The sequence below is a fragment of the Panthera leo genome, chromosome C1 (genome assembly GCF_018350215.1).
Source record: "Panthera leo isolate Ple1 chromosome C1, P.leo_Ple1_pat1.1, whole genome shotgun sequence".
Classification (NCBI taxonomy): Eukaryota; Metazoa; Chordata; class Mammalia; order Carnivora; family Felidae; genus Panthera; species Panthera leo.
In genome coordinates, this window is record NC_056686.1 from 92590021 (window position 1) to 92616875 (window position 26855).

Below are 26855 nucleotides of genomic sequence, written 5' to 3' on the forward strand. Positions count from 1 at the left end.
CCCTGTGCTGGGCTGGGGAGGATGGAAACCAGGGAGCCAAGCAGCCAAGGGTTAGGTTGGAGCAGCTTCCCACAGGACTGTTGGACATAACGCCCACCTCAGCCCACTCTTACTGATCAAAGCTTACAGTGACTGACAGGCGTTGGTGAGGGGTAAAGAACAGGGGGAAATAGAGAGGGGCGGATATGGTGGATAAGGGTTAAATGGCCCCGTCCACTTAAAATAGAACCTAACTAGATTTCTGCCATGGGATTTTGGATCAGCAATAAGCTGCCTCAACTTGATTGCAACCCAATGTGTAAAGCGCTAGGTATCTTCCTGGCTTTGGTGTTAACTTCTAAAACTGGTCAGCCCAACCTGAGTTTATAGGTTTGAGGGAGATAGACTAGGGCCAGATCTTTGGTCAGTGGTGGGTGGGATCTTCCAAACCTCTTGAGACCCTGGTGACCAGAAAAAATTTTCTAGCTCAGAAGGAGATCTTTTCAGTACTTGAAAAGCTCAGCCCCAGGTGCTTGAGTAACTGGTGAGTGATCCTTATCATATCTTTCGATATTTAATTCCAGGGACAGGAATTAAATGATGTGCCTTCTATGTGTCAGGCACTATTCTAGATGCTTTACATATATTACTTTCTATAATTCTCTCAAGAACCTTCTGAAATTGGTTATCATTATTTCCTTTACACAAATGAGGAATTGGAGGCTTAGCAAGGTTAAGTGACTTGTCCTTTGTTACCCAGCTTAGAACTGGTGACATTGGAATTCAAACCCAGTCCCAAGCTCTCTACTGCCCCATGAAGCCACCCTCAGATAACATTTAGTGTATGCTAGGCAATGTCGGGTCCTAGGGAGGAGAAGCAGAGGGGTGCACAGATGCTCTTTGACAGATAAGATGCGAGGAAAGTACATGAAAGTTTCTCTTACCCCCAAGTAATCAAAAGGATAAAAGGAGTTAATGATTGTTTACACTTGGGTCTCTAAAACTGGGACCAATGTGTCCCGTTCCTACACTTAAAAAGAAGGCCCATTAGCGGAGCCAGGCAACAGGTATTTTATAGTCCAATTTTAATGTCACTTTAGAGTTTAACATTATGTGTCAAAATCATTGGCATGACAACGTTGGCAACAGAGATAAAGCCAGGGAGGATTAAAGCTGAAAGGAGAGCCAGTTACATCCTAATAGAGAATGTAATTGACTCCACCTCCCCACCCCTGCAACAAGGTGCAGGCCCGGTCACCCAATCAATTCTTACCCGCTTGAAGAAAGGGTTTCTCTCTCTGGGGACGTCACTGAGAGTCCAGAAATCATTACCTCTCAGCAAGACAGGATGTGGGCCAGTTAATAACAACTTGTGTTTCCACAGCACACACTGCTTCAGGGCCTGCATCTTAAGGCATCCAAGACATCCCTGGGAGGGGAGAAAGAATGTTTTTCCTCTGTAGAAATGGAGACGAAATGGCCATCTAGAGAGGCTGTGTGATTTCCTCACCGCCCTCAGAAAGGCAATAATTGAGCTAGTACCGAGATGTTACCCGAACCCATGTCCGCTGTCTCCAACCTGACCAGAGCCAGCCTCCCCGCGGTTCTGCCTCCGGCGCCCCCAACTCGTCTCAGCCTCTGCTCCAGCCTCTGCATGCCACTGGCGGCCAGCAGCCAGACCGAAAAAACACAAGTCCAACCACCGTACTTCCCCACTCGAAACTCCAGATTCTGTGGATTCCTGTTGCTCCTGGAATAAAATCCAATACCTTGCCGCAGCCTGCGTGGCCGGCCTGGTCTGGCCTCTGCCTTCTGCCCATTTCTCCAGCTTCACCCAAATGCCTTCCCTCTGGCTTACTGTGTTCCAGCCACGTGGCCACCATACTCCTTCCCTCCTGGGTCTTTGAACACGCTCTTCTCCAGCTCTTCTGGCTCACTGCTGCTTCACACTCAGGTCTCTGCCTGAAGGTCACTTCCTCGGAGACGCCGGCTCTGACCCCACAGATTCCCGTCACATACACACTCTTGCACCATCTTGTATTTCTCCTTATGGCACTTAGCAGACTTATTACTATGTGATCAATTGTGTGATTAGTTAAGTTTCCTAATCACTTCCATGCCTCGATTTCCTCATCCTAAAAAAACAAAACAAACAAACAAAAACAGTGTTAAAAATAGTATTCTTGTAGGTTGTGGTAAGGATTAAATGAGATGATCCATGTGAAGAATTCAGAGCAATCCCTGCCACTAGAAATCAATCAACACATGTTGTTATTATTGAATGTGAAATGATCTTCACCAGAGACAACTCTGACAAAACCCAGAATTGTGATGCCTTTTGCAAATGTAGCCCACTTATGGCATCCTTTTAATTATTCATCTCACTCTAGGAGTTATTTATGGAAGATGCCATGGAGCACATCAGCATTAAGCGTTGTCTCTTTTAGCAGGAGAAATCAATACCATTAGATTAGTTGGGGTGTCTGGGATGAGCTCAGCATAGGTATTTGAGAATAACACTATTTTTTTTAATGTTTACTTATTTATTTTGAGAGAGAGAGAGTGGGGGAGTTCAGAGAGAGAGGGAGAGACAGAATCCCAAGCAGGCTGTTAGGGCAGAGCCCAATGCGGGGCTTGATCTTACGAACCGTGAGATCATAACCTAAGCAGAAATCAAGAGCTGGTCGCTTAACCAACTGAGCCACCCAGGTGCCCTGAGAATAACACTATTAAAGAACTTGAGGGGCGCCTGGCTGGCTCAGTCAGTTGAGTGTCTGACTTCAGCTCAGGTCATGATCTTGTAGTTCTTGAGTTCAAACCCTGCATGGGGCTCTTTGCTGACAGCTCAGAGCCTGGAGCCTGCTTTGGATTCTGTGTCTCCCTCTCTCTTTGCCCCTCCCCTGCTCTCTCTCTCTCTCTCTCTCTCTCTTTCTCTCAAAAATAAATAAACATTAAAAAAAAGTAAATAACGAACTTGAAATACATGCTATTATTCTAACAAACATAGATCCCCTTAACAGACCACTGTTAATACTTGCCTGGGCTGGTCTCAGGCAAAACAATGAAAGAGTGGGATTATCTTTGGTCACCATTTTCTACATTAATCTATATAATTCTGAGTCCCTCCTATGTGCCAGGCACAGGGCTTGGTCCTGGGGCTACATTAGTGAGCAAGATAAGTTTGGTCTCTGCCCTTACAGCATCTGTAAGCCAGCCAGGAAGACAGACAATTAAAGAAGAATTAAAGAAGAATTAGAATATGATCAGAAGAGGGGGCACCTGTGTGACTCGGTTGGTTGAGCATCTGATTTTGGCTCAGGTTATGATCCCAGGGGCATGGGATTGAGCCCCTTGTTGGGCTCTGTGCTGAGCCTGGAGCCTGCTTAAGATTCTCCCTCTCTCTTTCTCTCTCTCCTTCTCTGCCTCTCTCCCCTGCTCATGCTCTCTCTCTAAAAAAAAAAAAAAAAAAAATATATATATATATATATATATATATATATATATATATTCAGAAGAAGCCAAATTGCAAATAAAGAAAAGATGCTCAGCCTCACTAATAATCAAAGAAATAAGATGTAAAGCCCAATGAGACACTGTCTCTTACTACATCACATTGGCAACAACTTTACAGTCTGACCATTCCAAATTTGGGGAGGACGTAGAGGAACAGGAACTCTCTCACGTGCTGGCGGGCGCAAGTTGGTAGCAACTACTTTGGAGACGGTATGGCAGGAGCTGGGAGAGCTGGAGGTTCACATGCCCTCTAACCCAGCGGTTGTTCTCCCAACCACCTCCCTCAGACACGCGTACGAGGAGCAGAGCAAGAGTGTTTCTAACAGAGTGGGTACAAGAGCAAAACACTGGAAACAACCTAAAAGTCCACCAATGAGTAATGGGTAAATAACTGTGGTAGAACCATGCAAGGCAATATTATAGAGTAGCAGAAATGAAAAAATAGCTCTGTGTGAATAGGGATGAATCCCACAATCATCATACTGAAACGAACAAAAAAAGTAAGTTTCAGCACACATAAATATGATGCCATTTACACGAGGTCTGAAAACGTGCAAAACCATGATCATAGGGCATATTGTTTAGAAATACCTGCATAATTATTAAAGGATAAGGAACCATGTGCAGATGGTAAGCACCATATTCTGGAAAGTTGTTACTTGGCTGAAAGGAGCAGGTGGTATTCAAGGGCTTGAGATTAGCTGGGTGTACACCAAGGCTTCTGCTATATTGTATTTCTTAAGCAGGGTGGGGGTCTTCAATCTCTCATAGTATGTGTAAGTGAAGTAGAGGAGAGTTATGGCTACGAGAAGAGAATCTGTGAGAGCTCAGGGTACACATAGCAGAGGCCAGTAGAGTCAAGGGGGACTTCTCAGATGAGGTGACGTTATTTTAAGACATGAGGAGGAAGTAAACCGAGGGGGAGAGGAGGTAGTTTGTTCCAGAAAGAGTGAACAGCATGTGGGAATACCCAGGGGGAGGGAAAGTTTGGCAGAGAAAGTGAAAGAAATGCTGCAGGGCTAGAGTCTAGAAGGTTCTCTGGCCTTCCCTCTTCCCAGTTGCCAGTTACATGCAGCATCTAAAAGTGGGCATTTCCAGAAAAACAGGTGGGATAGATTGGATGGACTCTTGGTTTCTGAAAAACAGCAGTGTCTGCTAAATTTCGTTGACAGCTTCGGAATTAGGCAGACTTGGGTTTGAATCTCAGCCCTGCCACTTGCTGGCTGAGTGATACCGGGCAAGGTACTCACTGAGCCTCAGTTTTACCATCCATTAAATGGGAATGAAAGGAAATCATGAATATAAAACGTGTAGTTCAGTACCTGGGAGGAAGACAGGTGGGGGTACACCTACCTGTCTTCCTCATGTCGGCTGTATCTCCAGCCTCCTTGATCCAGAGGTCATTCTTTACTGAGCATGTTCGTGACGAAATTCCCATTTGCGAGTCACGAGTCTGGAATTCCACAGAGACCCAGCAGGACATGAGACCTGCACTTCCCACAAAGCATGATGGGCCGTGCGCCTGCCAGTGAACTTGGCTCTCGTTCCCTCACAGGTCCAAGTGGGTTCCCCTGGGTGACTACATCTCCTCCAACACGGACGAATGCACAGCCACGCTGATGTATGCTGTCAACCTGAAGCAGTCTGGTTCCGTCAACTTCGAGTACTACTACCCAGACTCCAGCATCATCTTCGAGTTTTTTGTAAGCCCCTGGCCATGGGGGAGGCTGGGAGGTAAAGGCTCTCCAAGGCTCAGATTCATTTACAGGATCACAAGCACATTTCCGGTTGGGGATTTTCCACAGTTGTCTTCCGTCTGGAGAGAACTATGGACAAATGGGCTGAGACTTCAAGATGTGGGGAGAAAGGCAGAAAGAAGTTCGGGGGCTCTGCAGGGGCAGGAGACCCTAGGCATTCCGCCTGCTCAGACATGAAAACAGCATGTAAAGGCTTCTGAGTTATGAGTTATTTTTTCGGTGTTGATGCATTGCCTTTAAAATAATTTTTTTTTAATGTTTATTTACTTTTGAGAGAGACAGAGCGTGAGCAGGGGAGGGGCAGAGAGAAAGGGAGACACAGAATCGGAAGCAGGCTCCAGGCTCTGAGCTGTCAGCACAGAGCCCGATGCGGGGCTTGAACCACGAACCATGAGACCATGACCTGAGCCAAAGTCAGATGCTTAACCAACTGAGCCACCCAGGCACCCCTGCTTTGACGTTTTGTGTGTATAATTAGCTCTTGCCCTGCTTCAGGACTCGTGTTTTGAGCTCAGTCCCCAAAAGAAACTGGAAACTCTTCCCCCATAAGAAGAGCCCTCTGGAAGCCTGTTGCAGCATGGGGGGGGGGGGGGTGTGAAGAACCCATTTTCTTGGAAAGCTTTGACTCTGTCCCCAAACTCTTGCCACCTCAGGTTCAGAATGACCAGTGCCAGCCCAACGTGGATGACTCCAGGTGGATGAAAACCACAGAGAAAGGGTGGGAATTCCACAGTGTAAGTATCATACCAGCCTTCTTGGAGCCTTTCCTGGGGCTACCAGAAAAGGGATCAAGGGCTTTTCTTCCAAGGACAGTTTCCTCCTGGTCTGGGCTTCCCACCCCTCTGTCCCTAGAAGGCAGGGGTCTGACATGATGAGGATGCCATAGTTTCTGTCCTCTTGAGTTGACAGAATATGGGTGTGGGCCGACTTGCTCCCATGGCTCGACCCCAAGGACCAGCAGCTTCGCAGGGTTAAGGGCCAGGTCTTCTGGGGATACACAGAATCAGAGAAGAGTGAGGGAAGTCCACTCACCCTCCTGTCAGCACCTTCAGGCTCCTCCATGGGTCTTACCTTGGAGATACTCGTAGTATATGTGGGTGAGGGAGAGGCCATGAGGGTTGTAAGAGGAGACTTCAAGGCAGAGAGGAGCTAAACTGATCTGGGAGGAAGGGCAGAGCTGAGGAAGTTGAGGGAAGGGATCAGAAGAGGTGCCTCCACGCAGACAGTAAGGGGAAGGATCCCCACAAGAGGCTAATCCTATGGATTAGGGATATCCATCTCTGCAGCTAAATGAACTTCCTGTTTGCGGTTTCTAGGTCGAGCTAAACCGAGGCAATAATGTCCTCTATTGGAGAACCACAGCCTTCTCAGTGTGGTCCAAAGTTTCCAAGCCTGTGCTGGTGAGAAACATCGCCATAACAGGTACCAAGGGGGAGTTGGGTCCGGCATCTGCTGCTGATTTCCTAACTCTGTGGGGGGGGGGGGGGGGGGAGCTGGTGAGGGCCGGTCCCCAGGCCTCAGTCTCTAGGCTCAACCGTTGCTTTTCTATGTTGTTCGTCCTCCCTAGGGGTGGCCTACACTTCAGAATGCTTCCCCTGCAAACCTGGCACATATGCAGACAAGCAGGGCTCCTCTTTCTGTGAACTTTGCCCAGCCAACTCTTACTCAAATAAGGGAGAGACTTCCTGCCACCAGTGTGACCCTGACAAATACTCAGGTGATGTTTCTGAGGGTGGGTAGAGTTTGGTGGAGGTGGGGAGGGGGTGATAACCAACAAACATGGGGAGAAAACAGGAAGGAGAGCATCCTTCTGACCATGCTGAAGACGATGCTTCTTAAACCCTGGTTTCCTGGACACTGGAAGAGCCTTGCTGATCCACACTCCACTGATCACTCTGGAAACAAAAATGAAATCGTCCAACAAGTAATTATTGAGCCCCTACTATGTGCCAGGCCCTAGGTGCTTGGAATACACCAGTGAACAAAATCGGCAAAGCTCCCTGTTTTCATGGAATTTACATTCTGGTGGGGGGGGGGGGGAGGCAGACAATAAACAGTAATGATAATAAATATATAATAAATTATAGTACATTAGACAGTAAAACGTGCAGGGGGCTGTGGCAAAAAGAAAAAGCAGTTCAGGGTTACAGGGATTAGGAAAGTTGGAGAAAGGGGTTGCAATCTTTTTATTTTTTTCCTAAGCAGTGAAATTTGTAGACACAAAACCTTATATAAGATTACAGTTGGGGTGCTTGAGTGGCTCAGTCATTTGAGCGTCTGACTCTTGACTTCGGCTCAAGTCATGGTCTCCTGGTTCACAGGTTCGAGCCCCGCGTCGGGCTCTGCGCTGACAGTGCGGAGCCTGTTTGGGATTCTCTCTCTTTCTCCTTCTCTCTGCCCCTCCCCTGCACTCATGCTGTCTCTCTCAAAATAAATAAACATTAAAAAAAGATTATAGTTATAAATAATAGATACTGTAAGTAAAAGGTATATGTTTATATATTTTAATTCATAACAATTATTATCAAAGTTAATTTAGAAGAGCCATGAGGCTGTATTGATGAGCAAAACATTTTGATAGCAAGGGCTAAAGTTGGAAGTTACAATCTTTTTACTACTTTTAGCAGCCTGAGCATCCATTGAATTCAAGGGAGGCCTTTTCAGGAAATCCAGGGTTCCTTGGAACATAGTTTAAAAACGAGTGTTCTGAGGGAAAATAAGGGGACAGGTGTAGCAGGCTGTTGCTAGTCTCTGAGTAGCTTCCTAAAGCATCACAACTTGAGAAACAGAACTGGTCATTTGAGGGAGTCCCAGGGTAGCAGGGCTATGGTGTAAGGTGGGCAGTCTCCCCAGAGGACCCTCTGCTCAGGCACCCCAGGCATTGGCACAGCGGCCAATCTCTAAGACAGGTTCTAAACAAATAAGCCGGGAGGGAGAAGGAGTCCCTTCGCTTTCCCTACAAACACTCATAATTATTCCAGTTTCCTTTTCTTACCCAGACTCACATACACACCCAGCTCAAGGCTCTCTCTCAAGCAGACACTCAAACCTGTCCACAGACACACCCTTCAGCAGGTGTTACACTATGTTTTTGCTCGGCCAAGACGAGCCACTGACCATGTGAACCGCTTGGTTTTTACACTATTCCTAAAACAACAGTCCTGTTTATCTACACAGATCTTGCCAAATGAGTATAGTTTTCAGCAAGAACAGGAATGTTGAGATCTTGAGGGATGTTTTTAATCCATAAGCCTAAATTCCTGTTTTTCCACTTGCATTTCTCATTCTCCTTCCCTGCTCTATCAATGGCAGCCTTTGTTGGTCTTAGTCTCCAGCTGCCTTTCCAGCCCAGCAGCTGTACAAGAGTTTGAATGGCAAGGTGGCTCTAGAGAAACCACCTGGGAATGTTTTGATCAACTCTGTATGTAAACTGATTGTCATCCAGACAACTGTTATGAAAGTGTTCAGTGGGGAGTCTGAGTTTTTGAACTTTTGCCACCAGGTTCTCAATCCACCTCTTTGACTAGAAAGTGAGTTTTTACAATGACTTGACTCTTCCAGAATACAGGGTCAGTGGGAGGCTGGGGAAATGCAGAGAGAGAGAGAGAGAGAGAGAGAGAGAGAGAGGCGGGGGTGGGGGTGGGGGTGGGGGAGAGATCAGAGCCTATGATGGACTGTGCGTAAAGGGAGGTCAGAAGACCCTGTGAACATTTAGTCATCCATTTACAACTAAGTCCTGAGTGCCGGCCAGGTGCCAGAGCTTGGGCTTGGTGCTAGAGTTGGAGCTGGTGCCTACCCTCTACCTTATGTCGGAAAGTAGGAATGCCGTTATAGGAACACCTGAATTTAGTAACCCCATGGTGCAGTAGCTGCTGGGATAGGAGCTCTGAGTGTAGCACACAGTAGAGGCAAAGAAGAGAACTGGTCAGTCCTTTACTGTGGAGACAGGAAAGGGTTCAGTGGCTGTGGTCTTGAAAGATGAGTTGGTGATTTGACGGATGGTCTAGAAGTGTAGCCAAAGCCAGAAGGCTCAGGGATCTTGAAGAAACTTGGCATGGCAGGAACTGACTTGGAGAGACCTAGCATCCAAGGCCAAGAGGTGGGCAGGCAACAGGCCATCCACCAGCCCTTCTGTGCCATCGCTAAACATTTGAGATTTGATCCTATCAGCAGGGATGGGGTGGGGGGGCATTAAAGAATTTTAGCTGGGGAGTAACATGATCTGGCTTGTGGTTTTGAAGGACCACTCTAGCTGCCATTTGGAAAATGGATGAGGAATGGAACAACTGGAGGTGGACGCCACAGTCCAGAGATTTTGCAACAGGCATCATTGCCGGTATCCAGGACCTAGACTAGGAGCTGATGGGACTGTATCTGTTAAGGGCAAAGACTTGACTAAACGCATCTTTCTTATTGATAACTAAAATTTGATCATTAAGATGAATTCCTTTGTGTTACATTGAATATTAGGGACTTACTTCCTAGTAGAACAGCTTTGGGTTTAAGAGCATGGACTCCAGAACTAAATTACTAAGGTTCAAATCCCTGCTCCACCACTTACTAGCTCTGTCACCTGGGGCAAGTCCCCTGTCTGTGTATAAAATGGGAGTGGCAATAATCCTATCTACCTCATAGTGTTATTGTGTGGATCATTTGATTACTACAGATAAAGGATTTGGAACAGTGCCCGGTATGTAGTAAGCACGTATTTTATCATAGCTGACCCTTGAACAACTTGGGGACAAGGGGTACCCACCCCCCAGGTAATCAGAAATCCACATGTAACTTTTGAGTCTCCAGAAACTTAACTACTAATGACTGGAAGCCTTACTGCTAGCAAAAACAATTGATCAACACATATTTTGTATGTTTTGTGTATTATATACTGTATTCTTACAATAAAAGAAGCTGGAGGAAAAATGTTATTAAGAAAACCACAAGGAAATCTACTCCTGAAATCATTGTTGTACCATATGCTAACTAACTTGGATGTAAATTAAAAAATAAATAAAATACTAATAAAAAAAGAAAAAAAAGAAAACCACAAGGAAGAGCAAACACGTTTACAGTATATATACTGAATATATATATATATATGTATAAACCCAGTCTGCATATAAGTGGACCCGCCTGGTTCAAACCTGTATTGTTCAAGGGTCAACTGTGTTCATTTCCGTCAAGGCTAGTCCCAGCTGTCTTCGCTTAATATGAAAGTACTTTTAGCATAGGTAACAACAGTAACACGTCACTTGGATGGTACTTTACAATTTACCAAACATTTTCTCATGTATTACTCACAGCAGAGTGCAGGACTGATCTCCCTGTTTATAAATGAACCAAGGGCAGCACAGAGAATTCGAGGGATTTGTCCAGAGTCTGAAGTGGGGTCTGACCTGGGCCAAGCATTCATTAGATGCTTGAACCTTCAGGGGAAATGTTTTCCTGTGATGCAGTGGATCAGGATGACAAGACCTTGTACTCCTAGAGGTGGGGAGAAGGTCCTGGAAGGAGGTGGGAGGCTCAAAGAGAGAAACTGGAGCCCCCATGATAAACTTTATCTTCTCACAGTTTTGCCCTGGGGCCAATGCTATAGGAATCACTTTTCACTCCCTCACCGACCATCTAGGCTGATCTTTCAAACTTGACTAGTACCCAACTTAAACACTTTGATGAAACCTGAGCTAGGGAAGTAAGGTCTGTCTCAGCATTTGGGTTAATCATTTCTTAAAACTACCTTAGCAGTTGTCAGTGTGTAAACAGCTGGACCCTTTTTTGCTGAAACCTGGAGCTAGGGCATCAGGTTGAGCAAATATTTGACAGAGAAAGGTCCTTGTGCAGAATGTACTTTCTTCCATGCAACTTGCAATTTGCTAGACCCAATATGCAAGGTCCTGGGAATTGGTGTGTTTTCAGCATCTCCCCCCGAATTTCTCCTGGCCCAGTTTGTCAAAAGCAGGAGTCCCTGGATCTCTCTGTGCTGAATGAGGCCTTCTGCTTGTTAGCCAAGTCAATGAGCTGAGAAGACTCCAGCTGTCTCTCAGGCAGTATTTCCCTCTTGCCCAGACTAATAAGAGGGGGACAGAAGAGGTGTGAGAATGCGCGGTTGAGGAAGCTCCCCAGGGCAGGCCAAGGAAGCTGTAACTAGGAGATTCTCTGATCTAGGAACTCATTTGGTGCCTTGGAAAGAAGAAGGGATCAGTTAGGAAATAAGCCTTCGCTGGGAAAGAGAGAAAGAAATTCCTCAATCCTTATTTAAAATCCCATGACAGTTACCAGATAGAAATCATTCGCACAAACCCAGGTAATAATAGTTACTAGCATTTAGTGAGTCCCTACTTATGATGTGCCAGGGATGTGCTGGCTCCAGTGAGGTGGATATTATTATTCCTGCTCTACAGATGAGAGCACTAAGCCTCAGGTTCAGTAACTTGCCTGAAGTGACACAGCTGGTAAATGAAGCAGGATCTGGGGTGCCTGGGTGGCTCAGTAGGTTACGCGTCTGACTTCAGCTCAGGTCATGATCTCAGGGTTTGTGGGTTCGAGCCCCGCATCAGGCTCTGTGATGACTGCTCAGAGACTGGAGCCTGCTTCGGATCTGTGTCTCTGGCTCTCTTTGCCCCTCCCCCACTCATGCCATGTCTCTCTCTTTCTCTCTCTCTCAAAAATAAATAAACATTAAAAAAAATTTTTTTTTAAAGAAATAAAGCAGGATCCAAACCCAATTCTGTCTAACTTAAAATCTCAGTCCACTCTATCACACAGCCTGTCAGATAATATATAGAGTGAGGAGGTCTCGCTTGTATTAAATGTTTACCTGCAGGTGACAACAATAGTCACTGTGGAAATGATGGAGACAGGTGTAGTGGTAGTATTGTACTGGCACTCTATAAAGCCATGACTTTTATTTTGGGGAAATAAAGTCCCTGGAAATTTTTCAAAATTTATTTTCAAAAGTTATGTATATTTTTCTGGATAGAAGAAACAGGTCTTTTTACAAATTCTCAACATGTTTGTAATTCAGAAAAGGTGAAATTCATTGTTTCAAAGAGGGATACACCGAAATAGTTCTTGCTATCGAGGCACTCATAGGGTTAAAGCAAACTGACATACAGAGAGTAGAATAAATAAAATGATAGTTAAGACGGTTTTTATTAGGAACAGGTCAGGGTTAGAGATGGCACCAGGATGTTTGGGGGTAGGGAAAGTGGAAAGAGCTCTATATCTTTTTTTTTTTTAATGTTTATTTATATTTGAGAAAGAGAGAGAGTGAGCGCGAGCAGGGCAGGGGCAGAGAACGAGACAGAGACAGAATCTGAGGAAGGCTCCAGGCTCTGAACTGTCAGCACAGAGCCCGACGTGGGTCTTGAACTCAGGAACCGTGAGATGATGACCTGAGCTGAAGTCAGATACTTAACTGACTGAACCACCCAGGCACCCCAAGAGCTCCATGTCTTAAGTGGAGTCAGAGGAAATTATCAGCTCATTTGTGTAGGATGGTTGCATGGAAAAGGGAAAACAGGATGCGGGTTTCAGGAACTTACATTAGTGGCGGTTAACCTGTAAGATGCTCTTTCCAGCTAGTCGCCCTCCTCACTGGTCCCCTGGCCGGTCCCCTTCTCTCTGCCCCTCCCCACTGTGCGGGCCCAGTGGCTTCTCATAGCACTAGGGAGAGGTGCAAAGGGGGTATGTGAGCAGGGCTTTAGGGACCGGAAGTGAAACAAAGGGAAGGGTGGGTATGCAGGGTGTTCTACCCCCCCCCCCCCCCCCCCCCCCCCCCCCCCCGTCAGTACCTGTGCTGTGCTATACCCCTGGGTCTTAGAGGTCACAGGTCATGAGCAAGTGGGCAAGAGCTCTGCTTTCTTATATAACTTCAACTATTTGTCCTTACTTTTGCAACTTAGAAAAAGGATCTTCCTCCTGCAAAGTACGCCCAGCCTGCACAGACAAAGACTACTTCTACACTCACACAGCCTGTGATGCCAACGGAGAGGTGGGTAGCATGATCTTGGAGCCCCTTTGTCCCAGATAGTTCCTTTGCCTGCTCCTTGGGCTTTACCACATTTGGAGTTCCAGAGGTCAGCGAAGCTGGCACCAGAGAAAACCCCACAGACCTCCGCAGTGACCCTGGGGCCAAGGGGGGAAGCAAAACAAGACGACCTCATTCATTTTCAGGTCAGAGACTCGTTTTTGCCCCATTTGTTCCGCTCCTTAGTTACATGTGCTCTGTTGCAAAAAGCCATTTCATTTTCTTTTGCTTGGTTTCTTCCATTTGCTTATTAGCCCCTCTGGGCAATGACTGCCTGTCCATGCACACTTATTTCCTCATGGAACTCATCAGACTTGTCCCCTTGGTGCTGCTTTTGTGGGCTGGCAAAGGGAATTGATTCCTACTTCCTGGCTCACTGGAGAATGGCCTGACTGTTCGGTCTTTGCTGGTTCCCTCTTTCGCCCAGGCTTTCTGCCTCAGAAAGACTTTCCTTTGTAGTCTGCATCGCCACTGAGTCAGCAGGCGTGTTTTGAGTATTAATGCAGTGCCAGGCTTGGTGCTCAAGTTGGGGACTCTGCGGTGACAGAAGTGCCTGCCCTCGGGGAGCTCGCAGTCCTAAGAAAGAGGGTGAGGGAGGAGAACAGGGCCTGACCAAAGCAAGAAGAAAGATGCGCAGGGCCCTGGGAGAAACCGGGAGAGGAGTGACCAGGACTTGGGGGTCCAGGAAGGCCTTTCACTGGTCACATGTTCATTTCAACAGTCAGTCATGGTGCTAAGCACTCTGTATACAACAGTCAACCAAACAGAGGGAACATCTACTCTTATGGAACTTAATTCTTGCTGGGGCACAAGTGGAGAGAGAGGGAGAGAGAGAGAGAGAGAGAGAGACAGAGAGAGAGACAACAGATGAACAACAAATTAGACTATATCAGTAAGTGGAGGGAAAAAAATAAAAGATTAGGAGACAGAGAATGACAGAGGGTGGAGATACTATTTTAGAGAGGGTTGGGATGACATTTGAGGAGGTGACATTTGAACAGAGACCTGAGTGAGATGAGTGGGGGCCCCAGCGCTTTCCAGGCAGGGGCACAGCAGGTGTGGAGGTCCTAAGACGATTTGTCTTAGATTAGACGTTCTAGATGAGTTGTCTGTATCTGTATCCCTAAACCACAGCCTCTCAGACAGAGAGAATGAGAAGTTGGGAAATCTGCATTCAGCATTAAGCATGTGCTTGGCTCTTAGGGTGCATAGGTGTTTGCCGGCTGGATGGCTGGATAGATTCTCCTTTTGCCAAATAAGCACGGGATAAAGTCTGGTCCTTAGCAGTGGCTGTTTTTCATAATCATCTCCTACTCTCTACCCTCCCCCACCCCTTTCTTCATGTTTGGAGCATCATTCCCTTGCCCAACAGCCAAGGGAGAATGGCTGCACATGTCATCAGTTGTACCTTACATTCAGTTCTGCAGTGTTTGGGGTTCTGTATGACCTTGAAAAAATTATTTTCATTTTACTGGCATCAGTTGACTCACTAATTAAATGAGGACACTTAATCCTGCTCCTCTTCTCCCCGCTTGGCATAACATATGACTGAATGTGGCTCTTTGCTTCCTTCTGCCCCAGTCTCTCCCCTCCCAGGCCCAGGCCAAGGCCCTCTAAATCTGTAGTGAGCTCTGCTGCCTGCCAGCCTGGCTGTCTGCCTTTGCCTTTGGATGCTCAGTAGGGCCAGAACCAGTGCTCCGCCTTAGCAGCCCAGCTAAGGCTCAGGGGAGGAGCCCTGAAGCGTGAGTGCACACGAACATGGGTTCATCAGGAATGCTTTACAGAGCTCTTGTGATTTGTGCCTCATGCCCACACTGGTTCTGCTGAGTCTCATGATTTCACTTTGCCTTCTAAACTGTATTTTTAAAAATATTTTTTAGAGTTTATTTATTTTGAGAGAGGGAAAGAGAGAGCACGTGCGGGGGAAGGGCAGAGAGAAGGAGAGACAGAATCCCAGACTCTGTGCTATCAACCCAGAGCCCTACGTGGGGCTCCAACTCATGAGAACATGACCTGAGCTGAGACCAAGAGTCGGACACGTAACCCACTGTGCCACCCAGGTGCCCCTAAACTGTATTAAAAAAAATTTTTTTTTTAACATTTATTTATTTTTGAGACAGAGAGAGACAGAGCATGAACGGGGGAGGGTCAGAGAGAGAGGGAAACACAGAATCTGGAACAGGCTCCAGGCTCTGAGCTGTCAGCACAGAGCCCAACACGGGGCTCGAACCCACGGACCGCGAGATCATGACCTGAGCCAAAGTCGGACGCCCAACCGACTGAGCCACCCTGGCGCCCCTGAACTGTATTTTTAAATCAAGGGACGTAACTCGTAACTCGAGCTGACTCCCATGATTGCCCTGGTGACCTTTGCCGTGCCTCGGGGGTTTCTCAGGGACTAGATTGGCCAATTCACTGGGGCTGCTGCATGTGCTGCTCTAAGGGATGGCCCAAGTCAGTCTTCCTGCTCCCCAGACCCTTCTCTCCATGAGACTCAAGGGGACAGGCTGAGAGCGCCTAGGTTAGAGCGCAAGCCGAGGGCTCTGGCCATTAGCTTCTCTTCCAAGGGAAGAATGTCTTCACAGCTGAGCTGAGCAGGGAGAGGAGGAGCTCTAGCACTCACTGTCAACAAAGACAGCACAGGTTCCTTTTAAGACTTGTCACTTCTTATCCTGAATAGAATGGAAAGATGCCTTATTCATCCACCTTTTCACATATATGGTAGTGCTGCACAGATTATCACATCAGCGTAATCCACAGAAGTACTTTTTGTCTCTGACTCAGCCCAAGGACCACATAGGAGGCTTGGAGCTGCTGAACCAGGAGCCTCCTGTAGGTCAACCCCTCTTCTGTATAGATGCCTCCATCAGAAGAGTAGGGATGGCCCTAGTGAATGACAGATACAATGCTTCCCTTCCCCACTGATGTGATAGCTGACCATTCCTCTTCCCTCCTCCCTAGCTTTATTGAGATGTAATTGACATATAACATTGTGTAAGCTTAAGGTGTACAGTGTGTTGATTTGATGTATTTGTATATTGCAAGATGATGACCACCATAGCATTAATTAATACCTCCACTATATCACTTAATTACCCTTTTTATTTTTGCAGTGAGAACATTTAAGATCTACTCCCTTGGCGACTCTCAAGTATATACAGAAATACAGTACTACTAACTGTAACCACCTTGATGCACCCTTAGATCCCCAGAACTTATTGGTCTTATAACTACAAGTTTATACCCTTTGGCCAACATTGTCCCTTCTGCCTTGATGTCTCAGAGAACACAGTAGCCATAGATTGTTATTATGTGATTGTTGCCCTTGCTAGATGGTGAGCACCTTAAGGGCAGGGGGCCATGTCTCATTCATCTCTGAGCCACCAGGTCTGGCACACAGATGTATTAGGCTTTCTAAAATGTCTATTGAGTAAATGAAAAGGCAAAGAAAATATTTGGAAGACAAATTGGGACACCCCTTTCTATGTTTTGGGGTTTTCATCAGCTACTTTTCCCGTGACTTTAGTAGTGATAAGATTCTACATTGGAATCAGAGCTTTCTCTGGAGACAGCTGGTCCTCCCATGACCATTCTTTCTGTCACACAAGTCCTCATTAAGTATTTCCCTCTTCATCCAGTCAACATTCAGCAAATATTTGTCAAGCACAACCATGTGCCAGGCTCTGGGCTAGGGTCATGGGAGGCACTGGTAACCAAAACAAGTTCCCCACCCTGGTGGAACTTTCGTTATAGCCCAGAGTCCTCCCACCTCACCCCATTCTCGAGATAAATTCCTAAAGATGTGCCAAATGCCACACAGGCTGAGCGTTCTTAATCCATTTCTGCAGACACAGCTCATGTACAAATGGGCCCAGCCGAAAATCTGTGGTGAAGATCTCAAGGGGGCCGTGAAACTGCCCGCTTCTGGCGTGAAGACCCGCTGCCCACCCTGCAACCCAGGCTTTTTCAAAACCAACAACAGCGCCTGCGAGCCCTGCCCTTATGGCTCTTACTCCAACGGCTCTGGTAACCTCTTTATCTGCATTCTACCCGTTCCCACATCACCCACATGGGTGGTCAGCTGAATGTGCATTCTGTCCTTCCAAGGATGCAGTAAGGACCGGGACACTCTGTGGACTAAGTTCAGGAGAAGAGAGGGCAGGGTGGGACCTGTCTGCAGGTCAGAGTCATATTTGAGAACTGCCTGCCTTCCTCCCTATTCCAACTGCGAATGTGACTCGGGCTTGAAGTACCCAGTCCTCACCACAGAGACTGCTAGCATGCAGCAGGGATGCTAACCAGAAGGTCTGGGAAGCTGGGATGGCCAGCTTGACACAATCAGAGCCATAAGCCATGCTGCAGAAAGGAGTTGGGAGGATTTGTGTGCCTATTCATGTAAATGCATTTACTGATAATAATGTGACAAATAATATGAACTACATGCATCAGACTAGGAGACACATTTAAGTCTCAAAATGAAGAACTTGGTGAGCAAGTAGGACAGCTGGAGTTTTGGAATTCAGGGTCAGAGTTTACGTCCTGAGTTTGTTAAATACATTGTCAGAATGTTTTTGAGTCAACTCGATATAACCGTGCTATGGTGCTCAGCATCACCCTCCTTTGGCTGCCTGCCCTTGTCGCCACTTAATCTGTGTGACAGCAGCTCTGGTCAGGGTGGCCGCGGCCTCCCCGCTGAAGGTGTGGATCTTGTGGTTACCCCAGATTGCACCCACTGCCCAGCCGGGACTGAGCCTGCTGTGGGATTCGAATACAAATGGTGGAACACGTTGCCTTCAAACATGGAAACCACCGTTCTCAGTGGGATCAACTTTGAGTACAAGGGCATGACCGGTAAGTGCGTCCCCACTTACTGTGAGCTGTTGGCTCCCTGCTCACCCTACAGGGGCTCCTCCACTTCACATTTCTTCATAATAGTGATGTCTACAACGAAATGAGCTAATCATGCCATGCATTCTCTCTAAAGTTCCACTCCTTGCGGACATTTATCCTCCAAAACTTAGTTTTAGAGACAAGGTGCACACTCCAAAGAGCTTGCTCTGAGAGTTTCAGAGGCTTTGACCCAAGTAGCAGGATAAATAACATGACTTGGTTGGGCTAGTGGTTCTGGATGCCTCAAAGGACAGTGTTCTCTCAGCATGTCATCTGGGTGTACACTTGCCCTTCATCTGCGACCACTGGGGTGTTAACTCTCCCCTCTCTTTTTCCAGGCTGGGAGGTGGCTGGTGATCACATTTATACAGCAGTTGGAGCTTCAGACAATGACTTCATGATTCTCACTCTGGTTGTGCCAGGATTCAGGTGAGGAATACAAAACCCAGGGGAATCCCACACCACCTTGGCCACAATCAAGTCCCACATAGCTTAGAATGTTGTAGAGGAGAGGGCTTCTGGCATGCAGAAGTATGAGTTCAGAATAGAGGAGAGCAATGGTAATGGTCTGACAAAGATAATCTGAATGCTAATATGGCTTCTTAGTTGCTGCCCATGCTGGCGGACCTACTGGTCGCGCTCCGTCTCATCTGGCTTCTCTCATCTATTGGCCACATGCTACTCAAATTCTTCCTCCTTGGGGGTGCCTGGATGGCTCAGTTGGTTAAGCATCCAACTCTTGGTTTCGGCTCAGGTCATGATCTCATGGTTGGTGGGTTCAGGCACCACATGGGGCTCTGTGCTGTCAGAGCAGAGCCTGGTTGGGGTGCTCTTTCCTCTCTCTCTCTGCCCCTCCCCCACCGCACATGTGCACACACACACTCTCTCTCTCAAAATAAATAATTAAAAATAAATTTGTCCTCCTCATGGCATCTAGATAAAATGTTACCAAAAACAAAACAAAATAAAACAAATCAAAAAACCAAAAACGCTTTTAAAAAGGAGAGCCAGAAATACCCATAGACAGTTCATCTTTATTTGGGGTAAGAAGACTGAGATGGATTGTTCTCATTGTCATATTGATCCCCATATCCCAAGAAGACCTAGGACATTAAGCAATTTGTTTGCCATTAAAAAAGAAAAAATACTACAGGTAGTGTGGTACAGTGGAAAGAATAATAGGCTGAAGACAGGACACTTGAACTTTGCCAATTATTGGCTTTGTGAACTTGGAAAAGTCACCAGCCTCCCCCTATAGGCTTCAGACTCCTCATCTGTAAAACAAGTCACATTCTGTGACTTTGGACTAACTCAGGTTGAGATGATTCTTCCAGCCCAGTGGTTGGCACAACTGTATAGACGGGAGCTGGGACTGATGGTACTTAGAATACGAGCAAATGGCCAAAGCCAAAAGAAAAGCCATAAAAGGATTTCCAAAGCCAAAGTGAATTCTTGTACCCACATGTGCTTTCAGGATAGGGGGGGACCACTGAAGAGGTTCCCTATTTCCAGTCTGTCTTCTCCACTACCTTCTTCAAACTCCCTCCTTTCCATCCCTAGCACAGTGCTCAGCCCACAGTGGTTGCTCAAAAGGTATTGATTTCCTTTCCCTTAATTTACACTACTCAGAGATGAGCAGTTATATCCCATTTGCAAGGTGAGCAAAATTTTTAGGCTTTTGGGGGGGATAACATTCCTAAAAGTACGTATCAATTTTCAAATCTGATTGCTATGGTAAAGTCCTTCCTCAAATCACCCACTCACCACCACCCCTTACCTGCCCCCTTGGGCATGGATCTCTTTCCCAAAAGAAGGACCAGACTGAAAACTTGGCTTGAAGAGATGATAAATTGAAATATCTGCTCATTTGACCCAGGAAAAGCTCCCACCACCCCAGAGAATGAGCTGCTAAGTGAATGTAGGTAATTTACATCTTATGATGGTGGAGTTTCTCAAACTTTAATGTGCTTATGCATCACCTAGGAATCCTGTTAGTGTGCAGATTCTGATTCAGTGGGTCTGGGGAGAGGCCTGAGGTTCTGTGCATCTAATAAGCTCGGGTTAGGGTGATGCTGCTGGTCTGGGGACCCCACTCTGCTAGTGAGGTTATATAGCATTTTACTAAGCACTCGTACATCTGGTATGCCTTTGGATCTCACCACAATGATGGAAGGTAAATAAGAAAGATACTATCACCTTCATTCTACAGATGAGAAAACTACAATTTGGCTAGGACAAGGTCACATAGCTAGGTGGCAGAATTGGACTTAATCCATTGCTGTTTCCAACATACTCAGAACTTAATCCTGTCCCCCCAGCAGACCCTTTGCTGCTGTCTGGGCTCTTCAATAAGCATTGCCTGACCTCTGGAACTGACTTTTAATTTCTGCACCATAGACCTCCACAGTCAGTGATGGCAGACACAGAGAATAAAGAGATGGCCAGGATCACATTTGTCTTTGAGACCATCTGTTCTGTGAACTGTGAGCTCTACTTCATGGTGGTATGTTTCCCTTTCCTTGTCTGCTATGGGGCTTCCAGGGACTATGGGGAGGGTTGCCCCCCCCCCCCCCGCCCCGCCCCATTGGCACATGAACATAACTGACAACCTGCTTATAGTGACTTCACAGAGGAAGGGCCTGGACCGTCCATCAGGAACTTAACAGTTTAACATGGGTCTGACCAACTGTAATGGGCCCTGGGATGGCAGCAGCATGGGCGCCCTGCCCCTCACCAGCCACCCAGCAATTGTACTGTCTTCACTTGTCTGTCTTGGGTTCAGGGTGTGAATTCTAGGACCAACACTCCCGTAGAGACATGGAAAGGTTCCAAGGGCAAACAATCCTACACCTATATCATCGAGGAGAATGCTACTATGAGCTTCACCTGGGCCTTCCAGAGGACTACTTTTCATGAGACAGTAAGCTCCTCCCCTTCCGCAGACCCCTGGCTTCCAGGAGACACCTCTGAGTCAGGATGATCCCTGGCATTAGCTTAAGTATGAGTGTGAGGTTCAGAATCCAAGGGTTAGAAGGATCTTAAGGAGTCCATCAGGGAACTGCCTACTCCAGCCCCTGAGAAGCACCCAGCCTTGTCCAAATGACTTCCAGGGAAGATGACACTCTAAGTACTAATACTTTTTTCCCCTTTCACAAGGAAAAGACCTGCTTTTTTTCATTTATCATTATCTACTGCATATTTCCCCCATGGCACTTAATATTTTTATACAACATTTAGAGTGGGTTAGTCTTGGTTTAATGTGACACAAAATGTACATAAAGAGCTACTATTTAGTGAGAAAAAAAAAAAAGGATTCTTCCAAGACTTTTCTCAAGTATTACAGGGTAAAAGAGGGTTAAGTAGTAATTTGCTATTTCCAGAGAACTCAATTGCTGCTGATGTCTCAGCCCTCTGCCCTCTTTCCTCTTGTTTCCAGGGCAGGAAGTATACCAATGACGTCGCCAAAATCTACTCCATCAATGTCACCAACGTCATGGATGGGGTGGCCTCCTACTGCCGTCCCTGTGCCCTGGAAGCCTCTGACATGGGCTCCTCCTGCACCGCTTGTCCTGCTGGCTACTACATTGATCGGGATTCAGGAACCTGCCACTCCTGCCCCCCTAACACAATCCTGAAAGCCCACCAGCCTTATGGCATCCAGGCCTGCATGCCCTGTGGTCCAGGGACCAAGAGCAACAAGGTGCCAGCAATGTGTCATGCATCCTAACCTTGGCCCTCTGGATGAACAACCTCAGAGGGTTCCAGGACCTGGGTGGGATTTTTGAGGGGCTGATACCCAAGCATTCCCTGTAGCTTACTCCCAGGTTAAGTCCTTGAGGACACCCACCCAGGCTGTGACCATGGACGGCAAGTTCTTAGCTGTAGACATTGGTTTTCAGGGTCTAGGCCTCAGTCAAGGACAAGTCTCATCTTCAAGAGATGGGTTAGAGAGATCTGTGACTGTCTGGTCCAGAGGGTTATTTGGAATCTCTGCAGAGACTTAAAGGAAAGGAATAGGAGCTCGGGTTCACATTCAGCCTACTTCAATCCAGACAATTGTCATGGGTATTTGCCCTGAGTCCTTTGGGAAGGCAACCCACCTTTGCTGGGACATGCAGTTAATTGGCATTGCTCTCTTTTATCCTAGAGATTTCTTCTAAAGTAGAAAAGCAGTGCTGTTGCCCCCATGTACTTTCTAAAGCTAAGAAAGTTCTGCGACAGAAAGCTCTTATGTGTTCATCAATGCTTTTAAATGAATTTGTATTTTATTGATCACAACCACACAAACACACAAACATCTGTAAGGCATTGTTTATGCAGCCCATGAATGCTGCTCAGTTTAGCTGTGTAGTAAAAAGCCACAATTCTGCAGATCCCAGACAACCTCTTTTGGGCACCCTAGACTTTTGCCACTAACTTCCTCCCCTGGGGCTCCCTCTGCCGTTGTGGGAGGGAGTGGCAGTTGCATGTGGCTGCTGCTGAACGGGGAGCCTAAAACAGAGCAAGGCGGGGGGTGGTTATGGGAAATAAGTCCACTTTTGAAGCTCAGTGTCCTGCAGAGAACCTGGGAGAGAGGAGGCAGGGTTCAGTGAGTTTTAAATGGGGAGGGAGCAAGGCTTGTATTTCCTCCTCTGCCATCCTGAACACCCTTCTTCCAGTTAGCAATTCTTGTCTTCTGCTTAAAAGCAAGAAGGGCTACCTTGTGTATTGAGAGAGTTCTATATCCAGGCTGAGGGACAAGGCTATAAAAATCTGACCGAATTCCTTACTGGAAAACAGTAGATTTGCGTTTGTACATCATATATGTGCTAATAATTGAACTGTGAAATGCACATGACCCCCACTAGCCCATTTGCCTTGTTTTAATGTCCACTCAATCTGTACGTCCGCTTCTTTCACCCCTGGGCTGGACCAGGCCGGGGACGATAGCCACCCCTCTCCACTACAGTCTCTTCCAAGTTCTGCCCACGCAGCGGGCCTGACGGACCCTTTCCCCTCAGATCCACTCTCTGTGCTACAATGACTGCACCTTCTCGATCAGCACTCCAACCAGGGTTTTGGACTACAACTTCCTGGCTTTGGCAAAAACCGTCTCTCTGGCTGGAGGGCCAAGCTTCACTTCCAAAGGGCTGAAATACTTCCATCACTTTACCCTCAGTCTGTGTGGAAACCAGGTAAGGTGTACGCGAGCTGATGGCGTCATATTGAAAGAGGACATCAGTGGGTCAGAGCCAGAGATGACACAGGAGCAAAGCCAAAAAAAAAAAAAAAAAAAAAAAAAAAACAGGCATCAGGCGGTTTAGGAAACTGAAAGGTTTCTAAGTGATTATTATTCTCCCTCAGGACCTTTTCCTATAAAATCAGATGTTTGGTTTATAAACATTTAGGAAAATAAAGGTGTTCAAGATAAGATGTTCGTTTACTCCTACCTGACTTTTATTCTTTTAAAATGAATATGTAAAAACAATGCAGAAGGAAGATTCTGTTCCCTTTAAAAAGCAGTCTTCACTAATCATGGAACTTGTTATTTGTTTTCTCCCCCCCCTTTTTTTAAATTTAAATTTTAGTTAGTTAACATACAGTGCAACATTGATTTCAGAAGTAGAATTCAGTGATTCATCACTTACATACAACACCCAGTGCTTATCACAACAAGTGCCCTCCTTAGTACCCATCACCCATCTGGCCCATCCCCCACCTACCTCCAGCTGTCAACCCATAGTTTGTTCTCTATCAATTAAAAAATCCCTTACAGGGGCGCCTGGGTGGCTCAGTCCGTTGAGCATCCAGTTTCGGCTCAGGTCATGATCTCACGGTTTGTGAGTTTGAGCCCCCGTCAGGCTCTGTGCTGACAGCTTGGAGCATGGAGCCTGGAGCCTACTTCAGATTTTGTGCTCTGTGTCTCTCTGCCCCTCCCCCACTTGTGCTCTGTCTCTCTCTGTCAAAAGTAAATAAAATGTAAAAAAAAAATTTTTTTTAAATACCTTATGGTTTGTTTCCCTCTCTTCTCTTCCCTGACCTTCCCATACGTTCATCTGTTTTGTTTCTTAAATTCCATCATATGGTTAAATCATATGGTATTAGTCTTTCTCTGATTGACTTATTTTGCTTAGCATAATAAATTCTAGCTCCATCCACATCACTGCAAATGGCAAGATTTCATTCTTTTTGATGGCTGAGTAATATTCCATTGTATATATACCACATTTTTTATTTTATTTTATTTTTTTTAACGTTTATTTATTTTTTGAGACAGAGAAAGACAAAGCATGAACGGGGGAGGGTCAGAGAGAGGGAGATACAGAATCTGAAACAGGCTCCAGGCTCTGAGCTGTCAGCACAGAGCCCGACGCAGGGCTCGAACTCACAGACCGCGAGATCATGACCTGAGCCGAAGTCGGCCGCTTAACCGACTGAGCCACCCAGGAGCCCCCATACCACATTTTTATTCATTCGTCAATCAATGGACATTTGGGTTCTCTCCACAGTTTGGCTATTGTTGATAATGCTGCTAAATTGTCAATAGTTTGAATCTGTATTTTTGTATCCTTTGGATAAATACCTAACAGTGCAATTGCTGGGTCATGGGATAGTTCTATTTTTAGTTTCTTGAGGAACCTCCATACTATTCTCCAGAGTGGCTGTGCCAGTTTGCATTCCCACTAACAGTGCCAGAGGCTTCCCTGTTATTTGTTTTCTAAAGGCTGGATAAAATAAACTGTTTGTAGTTCATCCCTGTGAACCTTTGCTGACAGTATAAAAGAAAGTAATGTGAAAGGCTTTACAGGATATTAAAAGAATGTTATGTTCAGCCATTTCATGCTGCTGCAAATATTTTGGATCAAAAATTCAAAGGCAGAAATTAAAGGGCAATCACACCGCTACTGCACTTAACTAAATCACAAACAAGGCAGGATTCATAGTTGGAGAGTTATTAGTTTCAAATATTACAAAATAAAGAGCATCTTGAGCCTTTAGTCTGTGACCCTGTGAGGCAGTGAGGCCTTTACACAGCACAGCTTTACCACCTTCTGTAGTGTGCAAAAAAAATTTGACTTGTGTTTATGTAGACAACAGGCCAAGAAATAAACTAATCAATATTCTATGGCAATTATGTCTTAATAAAAGAAAGGAAGGAAGGAAGGAGGGAAGGAAGGAAGGAAGGAAGAAAAGAACTAATCTATGGAAAGTTCGAGATACATGTCTCTATCTTGTCTTTCAAAGTCTTTGAAGAAGTTAAAATGAAGCTTGCACAGTGAGTTAGTGATAACTCAGGAATTGAGACTGATTAAAGGAAGACCATGTAGTAAAAGTTTCATTCAGTGAGCTGGAAGGGCGATGAAGATGTGGAGTTTGGAGAGATTGCCTTCTTTTCTTTGCTCCTTTTATCTTTTCAGAAATGCTTACTGTGTACTGTCACACTACAGACTGGCATTTCAAAGACAAAATAACTCTTTGTTTTACCATAAGGTACAGATTTCTTTCTGTTCTCATGTTCCTTATTTCTTACACTCTAAAAAATAAACTAAGAACCACCAGATTTAGCAACTGACATTGCTTCATTTTTAACAAAACTTAGAATATTGAAAATCCTACATTGTAAATGCTTAATACACTTACATTTTTAAAAATTTTATTAAGTTCTATTTATTTTAATTTTTTAATGTTTATTTATTTTGAGAGAGAGAGAGAGGCAGAGAGGCACAGAGACAGAGAGACAGAGTGCAAGCAGGGGAGGGGCAGAGAGGGAGGGAGACACAGAATGTGAAGCAGGCTCCAGGCTCTGAGCTGTCAGCACAGAGCCCGATGCGGGGCTTGATCTCACAAACCGTGAGATCATGACCTGAGCCAAAGTTGGACACTCAACCGACTGAGCCACCCAGGCACCCCAGAAAAAATTTTATTAAGTTTAAAATTTTAATCCTGGTATAGTTAAAATACAGTGTTATATTAGTGTCAGGTATATAATACAGTGATTCAACACTTCCATATATCACCCTGTGCTCATCATGATAAGTGTGCTCCTTAATCCCCATCACCTATTTACCCCATCCCCCCACCCACCTCCTCTCTGATAAAACACCAGTTTGTTCTCTATAGTTAAGAGTCTGTTTCTTGATTTGCCTCTCTCTCTCTTTTTCCCCTCTTTGTTCATTTCCTTTGTTTCTTAAATTCCACATATGAGTGAAATCATAGGTATTCATCTTTCTCTGTCTGACTTATTTCATTTAGCATTATACTCTCTGGCTCCAACCATGTTGTGGCAAAAGGCAAAATTTCATTCTTTCTTATGGCCAAACAATATTCCATTGTGTGTATATACCACATCTTCTTTATCCATTAATATATCGGTGGACACTTGGGCTGCTTCAATTATTTGGCTATTGTAAATCATGCTGCAATAAACTTAGGGGTGCAGGGGCACCTGGGTTGCTCAGTCAGTTTAGTATCCAACTGTTGATTTTGGCTCAGGTCATGATCTCACATCGAGCCCCACGTTGGGCTCCATGCTGGGCGTGGAGCGTACTTAGGATATTCTCTCTCTCTGTCTCTCTCTCTCTGTCTCTCTCTCTCTCTCTCCCCCTTTCTCTGCTGCTCCCCAACTCAAGCTCTCATTGTCTCTCTCTCAAAATAAATAAATATAAAATTTTTAAAAAATATTGAAAAGATTATTTTAATTTTTTTAAATG

The 26855-nt window shown here is 45.8% G+C and overlaps 1 protein-coding gene across 6 annotated transcripts in view; it reads left to right on the forward strand.

Moving 5' to 3' along the window:
- Nucleotides 1–26855, forward strand: part of ELAPOR1 (endosome-lysosome associated apoptosis and autophagy regulator 1) — a 72759-nt gene that overhangs the window by 39667 nt on the left and 6237 nt on the right. For all 6 annotated transcript variants that reach the window (XM_042953246.1, XM_042953247.1, XM_042953249.1 and 3 more), the window contains 12 exons: nt 5048–5195; nt 5903–5983; nt 6566–6671; nt 6817–6966; nt 13151–13239; nt 17124–17301; nt 17998–18126; nt 18504–18594; nt 20563–20668; nt 20948–21085; nt 21602–21865; nt 23166–23339. In XM_042953246.1, coding sequence (XP_042809180.1) covers nt 5048–5195; nt 5903–5983; nt 6566–6671; nt 6817–6966; nt 13151–13239; nt 17124–17301; nt 17998–18126; nt 18504–18594; nt 20563–20668; nt 20948–21085; nt 21602–21865; nt 23166–23339 — 1654 coding nt within the window. The remainder of the gene's footprint in view (nt 1–5047; nt 5196–5902; nt 5984–6565; nt 6672–6816; nt 6967–13150; nt 13240–17123; nt 17302–17997; nt 18127–18503; nt 18595–20562; nt 20669–20947; nt 21086–21601; nt 21866–23165; nt 23340–26855) is intronic.